The sequence below is a fragment of the Geotrypetes seraphini genome, chromosome 6, assembly GCF_902459505.1.
Source record: "Geotrypetes seraphini chromosome 6, aGeoSer1.1, whole genome shotgun sequence".
Taxonomy (NCBI): domain Eukaryota; kingdom Metazoa; phylum Chordata; class Amphibia; order Gymnophiona; family Dermophiidae; genus Geotrypetes; species Geotrypetes seraphini.
The window spans coordinates 27,851,505-27,864,043 of NC_047089.1; the positions used below are offsets into that span (position 1 = coordinate 27,851,505).

General features: G+C 44.8%; 1 protein-coding gene across 1 annotated transcript in view; it reads right to left on the reverse strand.

Annotated features, from left to right (window-relative positions):
- Nucleotides 1–4,526: 4,526 nt before the first annotated feature.
- The window catches only part of MRE11 (MRE11 homolog, double strand break repair nuclease), an 81,925-nt gene continuing 73,912 nt past the window's right edge, over nucleotides 4,527–12,539 (reverse strand). The window contains exon 20 of the mRNA XM_033949678.1: nucleotides 4,527–7,242. Within this exon, the coding sequence (XP_033805569.1) occupies nucleotides 7,189–7,242 (54 nt within the window). The 3' untranslated portion in view covers nucleotides 4,527–7,188. The remainder of the gene's footprint in view (nucleotides 7,243–12,539) is intronic.

Below are 12,539 nucleotides of genomic sequence, written 5' to 3' on the forward strand. Positions count from 1 at the left end.
CTGGTACTTACGAATGGGGAAAGCGTCTCGGACGTCTTGGTGGGAGAGACGCTAGCCACCAGTGACCATAACATGGTATGGTTTAACCTTAAGAAAGGCTTCACTAGATCACAAACAAAAACAAGGGTACTCAATTTCAGGGGCACTGACTTCGCACACATGGGAGATTTCGTCTACCAGACGCTGCAGGTTCAAAAAGTAACTGATAATGTGGAAGCTATGTGGACAACCTTGAAATCGATCCTTCATGAGGCAACTATCCGCTACATAAAATCGGTAACCAAACAACAAAGAAAAAGGAAACCACAATGGTTCACAGATGAGGTATCGTACCTCGGCAAGGAGAAGAAAAGAGCATTTCAATCATACAAACGCATGGGGGGAAAGAAGCAAACATTGAATACAGGACAAAGTCTGCAGCGGTCAAAACAGCAGTCAGGGAGGCCAAACTTCGTATGGAAGAAACTCTAGCGAAGAACATCAAGAAAGGGGACAAATCCTTCTTCAGATACATTAGCGACAGGAAAAACAACACAAACGGGATAGTACGCCTTAGAACACCAGACGGGAATTATGTGGAAACTGACTCCAATAAAGCCAAACTACTGAATGATTACTTCTGTTCAGTCTTTACCTGCGAGGCACCAGGGCACGGGCCTCGGCTGGATGCAAAGCAAAGCATGGATGACCCATTTCAGAAGTTTGAGTTCACACCAGCTGATGTTTACCAAGAACTGTCAAGACTCAAGGTGAACAAAGCCATGGGACCGGACAATCTGCACCCAAGAGTGCTCAGAGAGCTGTGCGATGTTTTGGCGGAACCGTTAGCCATGCTCTTCAATCTCTCCCTAAGAACGGGGAGAGTCCCCCTGGACTGGAAAACTGCCAATGTTGTTCCTCTGCACAAAAAGGGTTGCAGAGCGGAGGCTGCGAATTACAGACCAGTAAGTCTCACATAAATAGTGTGTAAACTCATGGAAACTCTACTTAAAGGGAAATTAGACACGATATTGGATGAGGGGAATCTGAGGGATCCTTGTCAACATGGATTCACTAGGGGCAGGTCATGCCAATCCAATCTTATCAGCTTCTTTGACTGGGTGACAGGAAAGCTAGACTCGGGAGAGTCTCTGGACATAGTGTACTTGGATTTCAGTAAAGCGTTTGACAGTGTCCCACACCGTAGACTATTAAACAAGATGAAATCGATGGGGTTAGGTGAGAAACTAACGGCATGGGTCAATGATTGGCTGAGTGGAAGACTTCAGAGGGTGTTGGTCAATGGCACCCTCTCTGAGACATCGGAGGTGACTAGCGGAGTGCCACAGGGCTCAGTCCTGGGACCATCCCTTTTTAACATATTCATAAGGGACTTGACCCGAGGGCTTCAGGGAAAAGTAGCGCTGTTTGCCGACGACGCCAAACTGTGTAATATAGTAGGTGAAAGCGATCTCATGGATGGTATGGCGCAGGATCTGATCAAGTTGGAAAGCTGGTCCTCAACATGGCAGCTGGGCTTCAACGCAAAGAAGTGTAAGGTGATGCATCTCGGCAGCAGAAATCCATGCAGAACATACACATTGAATGGAGAAACACTAGCTACGACCTCAGAAGAACGGGACTTGGGAGTAATCATCAGTGCAGACATGAAGGCTGCCAAACAAGTAGAGAAGGCCTCATCCAAGGCAAGGCGGATGATGGGATGTATCAATAGAAGCTTCGTCAGCCGTAAACCTGAAGTCATAATACCACTGTACAGAGCCATGGTAAGACCTCATCTGGAGTACTGTGTGCAATTCTGGAGGCCACATTACCGTAAAGATGTACTTCGAGCTGAGTCAGTCCAGCGAATGGCCACTAGGATGGTCTCCGGACTCAAGGGTCTCTCATACGAGGAAAGACTGGGCAAGTTGCAGCTCTACTCTCTAGAGGAGCGCAGGGAGAGGGGTGACATGATTGAGACGTTTAAGTACGTCACAGGTCGTGTCAAGGTGGAAAACGACATATTCTTTCCAAAGGGACCTTCAGTCACAAGGGGGCACCCGCTCAAACTCAGAGGAGGGAGATTTGGTGGTGACACCAGGAAGTATTTCTTTACAGAAAGGGTGGTGGATCACTGGAACAAACTACCAGTGCAGGTGATCAAGGCCACTAGTGTGCTCGACTTTAAATGGGACATCCACGTGGGATCTCTACGTGGGTCGAGCAGCACTCTGACTTAATGGGGTGGGACAGTAGAGTGGGCAGACTTGATGGGCTATAGCCCTTTTCTGCTGTTATCTTTCTATGTTTCTAACCAGGCGGACACAGCAGATGCAAAGGACAGCCACAGAAGACATTCACAGCAGACCGGCAAGCAGGCAGCAGTGGAAGCAGCAGACAGAAGCAGAATGTTGAGCTACCCGGTTTTATGCACCGTCTGCCATATGTATGACTACCTCCCCTCTGGGAGGCGGTCTTACGTATGCACTCGATGCGGAGAGCTGGAGAGCCTGAAGAAATAAGTCAGACTCTTGAGTCTGACCTCAGTACTGGGAAAGATGGTAGCGGCGCTGATAAAGAACCACATCATTGATCACCTTGACGGACACGAACTGGAGGCACTTCAAGCAGTGGAGGAAGACAGAGATGCAGAGAACATCAAGACAGAGGACACCATCGAGAAAGAAGTCCGAGAGCTGGAGAGGTTCATAGAGGAGGCATACAAGGAGGCCGTGGAAAATCACCAGCAACAGTGGAACTGCCGAGATACACCTACAGAGAGTGTGAACCACCCGATGGACAACCACCACAAAGAAATGGGTGACACAGCAACGAGAACAAAGGACACGGACCTACGGTTGGAGAGATGGACATACACCAGGGACAAGAACCTGTGGCTGGAGAATCAGAAGACAGAGAGGACAGCAATCGTCGTGGGGGACTCCATCATCAGACAGTCAACAGCCACATAGCGGGAGGAGGACTGGATCAGCTGGTGGCCTGCCTATTGGGAGCCAAGGTAAAAGACATAGTGAGCCGCATCGACAGTGTGGAAGAAGAAGATATGACAGTGGTGATCCATGTGGGGATGAACAATGTGAGCAACAGGAACAACAACAGGGAAGTATCGAATTGCCACCCGAATATCTCCTGCCTACCACCCTTCTCTCCCCCAAATCTCTCCTGACCTTCCCCGCACTGCGAGCCCGGACTAGCTGGGCTACAAAAGTGAAAGCATGGGTTTCTGCCCTTCCCTAGGAGGGGGCAGGGAGGGTCATTCTTCCGATCGCCCTCAATAGATTTTTTTGCTGTTATGAATTGGTCGTGCCTGCTGGAATTGGCCATAGAAATCAGGTTAGTGAATCTAGCCCTTAAGCACCTAATGGAAACACTGAAATAATCTGAGATTATACAGGGTGACGACCTCCAGTTCTCAAGGACCACTCCTGACTCAACAAAAGCATTTTAAATCACCTATTTGTAATACCATATATACTCGAATATAAACTGAGTTTACCTTCCCCCCCCCAAAAAAAAAAGGGGGAGGGGAAAGGTTGGCTCGAATATAAACCAAAGCCACGTCAATCTGGTGAGGCTACTGTGGGAGTAGCCTAGAGGTTAGAGCTGCTGCCTGAGGTTGTGAGTTTGATCACAGTCAGCTCCTTGTGACTGTGGGCAAGTTACTTAATCCCTCCCATTGCCCCACAGTCACAGGTACCACAGTTAGATTGTGAGCCTGCTGGGACAGATAGGGAACATACTCGAGTACCTGATTACTATTTAATTTATTGTAACCACTTTGGGTGAATCTTCATGAAAAATAAACATAGCAACCACTGTGGGAACTCACGTCAGCCATTTTGAGTAGAGAGACTGCAAGGGCAGAAATATTGGAAGATCGCTCTTGCCCTGGTTCACCAGTGGGCCAGCAGGGCTTAAGGTAGGCCCAGGGACAGATCTGCCATGGTTCTGAGAGGGGGAAGACTCAAATATAAACAGAGACCACTATTCCAAAAATCTAGGTTTCACAGCCATATTTTGAATGCCAATTAAATCTCCGTCCACTTCTGTATATCACACCAAGGTAAATACATTTTCCATTCCCTCTTTCTGATGGACCCACAGTGGATGGCAGTACAGAGTAAGCCAGACAGACCGATTTGTATAGTAACTAATAATATGGCAGGTATTTCCCACCTGGTTTTCTGCTGGAACAAAAAGAGTAAGAAGTAAAGTCAAAGCTTTTGACCATGATGAAGCTAGCCAGAAAAGGTCTGGATGTTAATACTACTATTATAAACTACTCACAGATCAAATGAAGTTTAATATTTTAATTGAAAAAAATAGATTTTAGAACACATCATAAGTTCACAGGCCTAGAGATATAAGCAAATACTGATTAGCCAAACTAATCTCTAAATTTCTATTCACATATTTCAGGCCCTTCTCATGAGATTTATGTTCAAATGATTTTTATTATTCCAACAAGAACAAACAAATTTAATTAGCATATGCATCCAGGAAATAACATTGCAAGCACACACCCTCCCCTCCCTCCCCGCCCCAAGAGTCCAATGCCACAACAAAGACTGAGAGTTAGAGATAATCCTAATAATTCAAGAGTCTACTGCGAGCATACGGTATGAGGTCCTGCCAGAAGCATTCCCAGATCTGACAGAATTTACGACCTGGTCCACGTTCCAAGTCTCCCACCAGTCTCCGCTCCAGCGTAGCATGAATAATCATCAAAGCTCTCCATTGAGTATAGGAAGGGGGATCTCGGGACAGCCAGTTAGTAAGAATTGCTTTCTTCCCCATCAAAAGCACTCTAGTGACGAAAGCTGACATTCCCTTGGGTTTAGGCGTGGCTATATTATAATATCCAAATAATGCTCTCGGTTGCGGGAGCCAACGCCTCCTCCAAAGCTTCGTAATATAATGTCCCAAATGTCTCCAAAACTCTTGAATTTTGGGGCAAGTCCAAAGCATATTCCCCAATGAAGCGTGAGCTTAAGCACATTTCGGGCAAGAGTGAGATGCAGTAATCCCCATCCGAGCTGCACGTTCCGGAGGGATATAAAGTCTCAGAACAATTTTCAACTGCATTTCCCAGTGGGTAATATTAGGAGACACCTTCTGAATATTCTTCAATACCTGCTGTAGCTGTTGGGCCGTTAGCGTGCAGTGCAAGTCCTCAGCCCATGCTGTCGCTAAAATGTCCAAATTGGCACCAGAGTGACCATCCCGGATCCCCACTATGTGAAACCAAAGAGGAATCCTCTGTTGTGCAGAAAGGCTAAAGAGTTCCGAAAAAGCCTCCCTATTGTCTTCCTCAAGATGATTCGCTGGAAGAGACTGAACGTAATGTCGGATTTGGTAATATGCAAAGAAATCATTTGGCTGTAAATCAAATGTCTGGTGTAATTCAGCAAAAGTTGCCAGTCTCCCCTCCTCTGAGAATAGGTGAAATAGATATTGAAGTCCCTTTACACTCCACCTCTGGAAGGCGATATTTTGCTCTCATGAGATTTATAATAAAACAGATACCTTGTAAGTGGTGTAGTCACGGGTAGGTGGCAGCACATCTATGATGTGGGAGAGGGAGAGATGGCCCGCCCCAAAATTGGGTATCCGGCTACACCTCTCTACCACATATAAAAGAAAGTGAAGGGGAGAAGGCCTTTGCACCCTCAGATCCTTGTCAAGTTTTGCTCATTTCATTTTCCAGACCTGATGAAAGGACTGTACCTCCTGATGGCAGGTCAAGAGAGGTGTTAAGTTAGTTCTCTATAAATATATCATCTTATATCATAAATTTTGTTCTTTAACCTTTATTTCTGTACATTCAGCTGCACTAATATGGCAACCACAGTACGTTATCCATATCCTTGTGCAGCAGTCAGCCTTAGACATAAAATCCTGACCTTGTAAAATCCATAACTGGTTGGGCAACAGTTTAATGCTGTTCTCTCCCCTTGTGTTGTTCACTTTCTTCTCAATCAGCATTTACATAGGGGTCCTTTTATCAAGCTGCGGTAGGAGTTTAACACGTGAAATTAAACCACCTGCCGCGCTAGCCGCTAACGCCTGCATTGAGCAAGCGTTAGTTTGTTAGCCGGCCACGGAGGTTAGGACGTGATGAAATGTCCGACGCGCTAACCCCGCTAGCGTGGCTTGATAAAAGGACCCCATAGTAAATAAATCCTGTGTTCAGACAACTGGCAATACTGTTGTCATATACAGAGACTGCTTTTTACTTCCTCACCCCTCCCTTTGGAAACTTAAAATTAGACAAGGAAATCCCCAAGAACATAATTAGAAAGCTCACACTTTGGGCATTGTTAATGAGACAAATGGACACAGTATGCGCAACAAAATTGCTGTTTCAAATGTTTAGTGGCTTTAGGTATCATTGATTACCTCCAACTTTATTATAAGCTATCAGGCTGCAGAAACACATTTTGCAATATGATACAAATTTGGGTAAAAATCAATCCCAGAAGATGCGAAAAGAAATGAGAAAGGAAACAATCTGATAAAATATTTTATGTATTCAAACATGTCAGAGGGCACCTTAGTGATAGGATGGCAGCCTTAAAGGCCAAGGATTGATGGTTTAAAAACCAAGTGACTCAAGAATTTATCAGAGGAAATATTTCTTTACTGCAACAAAGTGATGGAAAATAATATTGTGACAGAATTTAATCATGCTTGAGATACAGAGAGCAGTGGTAATAAGTCTAATGGATTGCAAAAAATATTTGGGTGACTGAGTGTTGGTTTTAAATATTGAAACATATACAGTATTCATCTACACAGGCTGGTAGAGGACCAAAGAGGAAGGGTAATGAAACCGGTAAGTTGTCTTGCTTGGATGATTCAGAAATGGGATAGATTCTTAGCTCCAGCAAAGTTTTTAAGTACAAACTCAGAAAACCAGATGGACCAAGTGGTCTTTATTTGCTATCATGAACTGCATTACTAAGATCTCGGTACTCAGGGAGAAGGACACCGACTGTGACCAGGACCAAGAACGTCAGATTGAATGCAGAGTAACAATGAAGCCTTTGCGCTTTATGGAAGTGTTCACTTAAGCCTGCCAGGTGTGCAAATCTAAAATGAGACCTAAAAAAACGTCTTTGCACAAATATTTCTCCATAAATTCTCTAGTTCCGAAAATATTCATGCAATAATCCACCCTTGTGATCATCTTCGATTTCTTCTTGAAATAGTAGTACTCTTGAAAGGATCAAATTCATTCTGAAAGAAAAAAAAATTCTCTCAAAAATCTGGTAAGTTCTAGAAAGATTGGGTAAATGTAAATCAAATGTTTATTCTTTTGAAAAATAATAATACTAGGGAACACTCAAAATTACACGATAATACATTTAAAACAAATAAGAGAAAATATTTTTTTCTCTCCACAAATAGTTAAGCTCTGGAACTCATTAACAGAGGATTTGGTAACAGCAGGTAGTAAAGCTAGGTTTAAAAAAGTTCCTGGAGGAAAAGTCTATAGTCTGCTATTGAGATAGAAATGGGGAAAGCCACTGCTCTCCCTGGGTTTGTAGTTTGGAATCTTGCTACTATTTGGGATGCTCCAAAGTACTTGTGACCTGGATTGGCTACTGTTGGAAGTAGGCTATTTTCTAAACTTGAAACAGAATACTATACACACTACACTTCCCCCTCCATATTTGCGGTGGTTAGGGACAGAGCCGGCCCGCGAATATTAAAAAAACATGAATAATATTCGAGCCAGTTCTGCCCCTAATCCCCGCTTCATCCGGCTATTTTAAGCCCTAAAAGCCCCCCCTTAAGCCTTACCTGGGGGTCTAACTGGTTTTCAGGCAGATCGCTCACAGGAAATGGCTGCCTTGAACTCCCATAGTCTCTTGAGCCATTTCCTGTGAGCGATCTTCACGGGACAGGAGCATGGGAAGATCGCTCCTGGCTCGAAAACCCACTAGACCACCAGGTAAGGCTTAAAGGGGGGGGGGCTTACAGGGCTTAAAATAGCCTGAAAAATGAAAATGCATTTTTTTGGTTTAAAACCGCAAATAAGCGAATCCACAGATACAGAATTCACGAATACAGAGGGGGAAGTGTATATCTTTCACCCATTGCCATACTATCTAGCTTCTACCTATTTGATCTCTAATATACGCACATCATGTATAGACACACATATAAAACTTTATAGAAATCTAGTAAAGTCACAATGCAGGTTTAAAAAAAGCACAGATGCAATTTCTTACAAATGTTTAATAATGCCGAAACAGATCAAATTGACAGTTTTCAGTCTTTTAAAAAAGTGAACTGCTGTAATTTCATCTTTGATCCTTTATACATGCTTCTCTTTTACCTTTTCTTTCATTTAATATTAACTATCTTTAGTTAATATTAAAACACTTTCTGCTAACTTAAGTAATTATTTTGATTATAATAAACCCTTAGTGCAACATTTAATAGAAAGTAAATGGTGGGCACACTTCTCCCTCGGTATTCGTGGGGGATAGGGGCAGAGCTGGACCGCGATGTGTGAAAAACCGCAAATAACTTCTCGTCTGGCTCTGACCCACCCCCACCTCCCTCCTGCCTTCCCCCCGACATCCCAGCCTTACCTGGTGGTCTAGCAGGCTTTTGGGGCAGGAGCAAACAACCTACGCTCCTGCCCCATGCAGATCGCCAATAGGAAATGACTGCCGTGAGTTCCCGTAGTCTTTTGAGACTACGACGGGAGCTCACGACAACCATTTCCTATTGGTGATCTACACAAGGCAGGAGCGTAGAAAGATCGCTCCTGCCCCAAAAGCCCGCTAGATCACCAGGTAAGGAGTAATCTGTAAAATGCTGAATTATATTTGAATTACTTTGAGATGTCATGTTCTGAATGAGGCACTTAAATATATAAATGCCATTTTGCTACTACTACTACTTACAGGTATTTCTATAGCGCTACTAGACATTTTAAGTCCTGTAGGGAGGCGGGATGGTCCTAAACTATGCTTCCCCCCCAAAAAAAAATTGAGGATAATTGAACCCCGAAACCGTGAAAAGGGAGGGGGAAGTGTATTATGTAACATTTACAAGAGGCCACTCAGCCCAAACAACAAACTTGGGGCAGTCTCTATCGATGGCTATATACTTAGGGGGAAATTCTAAAACCAACGCCTAAACTTAGGCATTGGTAGGTGCTCTGCTAGTGCTTAAGTTAATTGAAAAACACCGTTAGAAATGGCAAGATTGAAGTGCCTACTGACACCTAAAAGCAGGGTCCGGGTGCCCACACTATTTTGGCTTGCAAGCTACTTTTAAAATGACCAAGTCAAAATGATCTACCAACAATAAAATTTTTAAAAACACAAAGCACACTGTACGCTGAGAGAATGTTAATTATCATTTGTAATCGGGGGGGGGGGGGGGGTTTCTGAGGTCAAGGCAGATGACTTTAAAATATGCAATGTCACCTCAGTAACAACTATACAAAAATAGACAAATATATCCCCTCCCCTTTTACTAAACCGTGATAGCAGTTTTTAGCGCAGGGAGCTGCTCCCAACACTTATAGGCTCCCTGCACTAAAAAACATTATCATGGTTTAGTAAAAGGGAGCCACAGTGCAAAATATAGACAGCAGATATAAATTCTCAAAAGGGACACATTTTGATCACTAAATTGAAAATAAAATCATTTTTCCTACCTTTTTGTCTGGTTATTTCATGAGTCTCTGGTTGCATTTCCTTCTGTAAATCCAATATTTCTTTTTCTCTCTACCTGCCCCCTTCTTTATTTCTGTCTTTCTCTCTCTCACTGCCTGTCTTTCTTTCTCTCTCCCCCTGCCCCCTCTTTATTTCTGTCTTTCTCTCTCCCCCCTGCCTGCCTGTATTTCTTTCTGTCTTTCTTTCTCTCTCCCTGCTCCCCAAGCCAACACGCTGATTTCTCCCTGTTTTCACGAGCTAGGCCTGGCGCATACAAGTGTCGGGCCTACAAGCCTTCCCCTCCTCCCCCTCCCCCCACGTCAATTCTAACGTCAGAGAGGAAGTTCCAGGCCAGCCAGGCAGCGATTGGCTGGCCCAGAACTTCCTCTCCGACATCAAAATTGACATTCGGAGGTGAAGGCTTGTGGGTCCGGCGTTTGTACATGCCTGGCCTGACTCGGGAAGGCAGGAAGAACAAGATCGCAAAGGCAATGCGATCGACTTGCATTGCCTTTGCGATCAACCATTTGGGCACCCCTGTCTAAAAGGCACCAGAATCATGACTGGGTAGCCGTTTTAGGCCGTGAGACGCCAAAGTAAGTGTGGCAGGAGAATTTATCCCAGATCAGTGTGGCAGGGGAATTTATCTCAGATCAGCTGATCTTGCAGGACTCCTCACAAAGCCGCGGTTTCAGGGAGTTCTGCCTGCTTAGTTGATCGGGGAGAAATTCCCCTGCTGCAATCAGCTCAGCCGATTGCGGCAGATGATCACTCCCCTCCTGCCTGAGAACATCCGCCCAACAACCCCAAACATCTGAAATTGGCAGGAGGGATACCCACTCCCTCCTGCCTGAGAACACCTCCCTCCGACATCCTACCCCAACACCCCTGACACAGCTCAACTTACAATATTAGACTGTCGCCAGTATACAGATACATTGTTGTCACAGCCCGCCTTAGACAGCTCTCACAATCTCTTCCATACCCACCAACCCCCCCATCACAAACTACCTCCACTCACCATCACACAGTTACTATTTACCATGTTTTCTTAGAGCACTCATAGGCCCCCCTGATATCATTCATGTTGTCATTTCTATAAACACAAGAGCTCACAATGTTGATGAAGTACTTTTGTGCATGAAAGGGGAGCAGGACTTGATTGTAATCAAACGTGATGACCTTAAAGTGGTCAAACGAGTAGGCGATGACAAAATCTAGAAAGATGCTTGGGTGCATAAGGAGAGTAACGGACTGCAGGAAAAATGAGGTGATAATGTCTATATATGTCTCTGGTAAGACCTCATTTAGAGTACTGTGTACAGTTCCAGAGAATGCACCTTCAAAAAGACAGCAGGATGGAATCAGTCCAGAGGGTAACCACTAAGTCAGGAGTGTCAAAGTCCCTCCTCGAGGACTGCAATCCAGTCAGGTTTTCAGGATTTCCCCAATGAATATGCATGAGATCTATCAGCATACAATGAAAATAGTGCATGCAAATAGATCTCATGCATATTCATTGGGGAAATCCTGAAAACCCGACTGGACTGCAGCTCTCGAGGAGGAACTTTGACACTCCTGCACTAAGTGGTCTTCATCATAAAGCATATGTGGATAGCCATAAAATTCTAAAAAGAAAGGCAGGTGATGGGAGATATAATAGAGATGTTTAAATACCGCTGTGGCATAATAATAATAATAATTTTATTTCTTATATACCGCTGTACCGTGAAGTTCTAAGCGGTTTACAGTTGAAACAGAAGAAATGCAATAAGTAAGATTAATTAAGATGAAGAGAGAGTACTTAGAGTTCCCTGACTGTCCCAAAGGCTCACATTCTTGCTAAAGTACTTGAGAAAAATAAATTAGTTAGGTTATAAACATAGAGTTGAAGAAGGTAGGAAAACAGTTCATAGGAAAATTAATTTTGAATACATTATACATTATATATTGTTCAAGGCGGAATACAAATTATAGGAGATTTGGACATTACCAAAAGAATTGCGTAATAAAGATTATCTAGATAAATTACATAACAGTGATTCATGTACATTACATGGTGTGGTAGAGGATTCAATTATGAAAATTACATATCAATGTACCAAAGGTGAGTCTCTTTCAGTAGACAGAAAGCTCTGGAACGAGGGGGTATAGGGTGAAAGTGAAAGAGGACAGACTCAGGAGTAACCCGAGAAAATACTTCTTCACAGAAAAGGTGGCGAATTTGTGGAGCTAAGACTGTATCTGAATTCAAGTAAGCCTGGAACAAGCATGCAGGATCTCTAGGGGAGAGGAAGGGAGAGTAGTTTTTTTTTGCTCAACCTGGGGGCTCCCGGGTTGTCGAGGCCGCGTGGCCTCGTGGGCCGCGGCCGGTTGTTTTTCTATGTCCCGGCCCGTGACCGGATTTAAAAAATGCACCAGGTGCAATCGTCTATTATCCATCACAGACCCGCATCGCTGGTGCCTCCTCTGCCTGGGGGCCGACCATCCGACCAAGTCTTGTCCCCGGTGCGCGACTTTTCAACATCGGGCGCTCCGTCGACGAAAGGCCCACATGGCGGACCTCTTTGCCGCCGACCAACCCTCGACCTCGGCCTCGAGGTCGGCCTCGGCTTCGGCCTTGACCTCGGCCCCGCCTCGAGTTCCCAGAAAGCCTCTGCTCCGGGTAAGTCCCCTCTTCCTTCCTCAGGTTCCGCTCCGCCGAAGAAGCCAGCCTCGGGGACGCCGACCGGGCATGGGGGGAATTCCTTGCCTACGGTCCCGGCGAAGTCCTCTAAGTCCTCTGGTCATGCTTCCACCACCCGGGAATACTCAAAGTCGAGGTCGCCCTCGGTGGAGTGCACTGCGGCGTCGGAC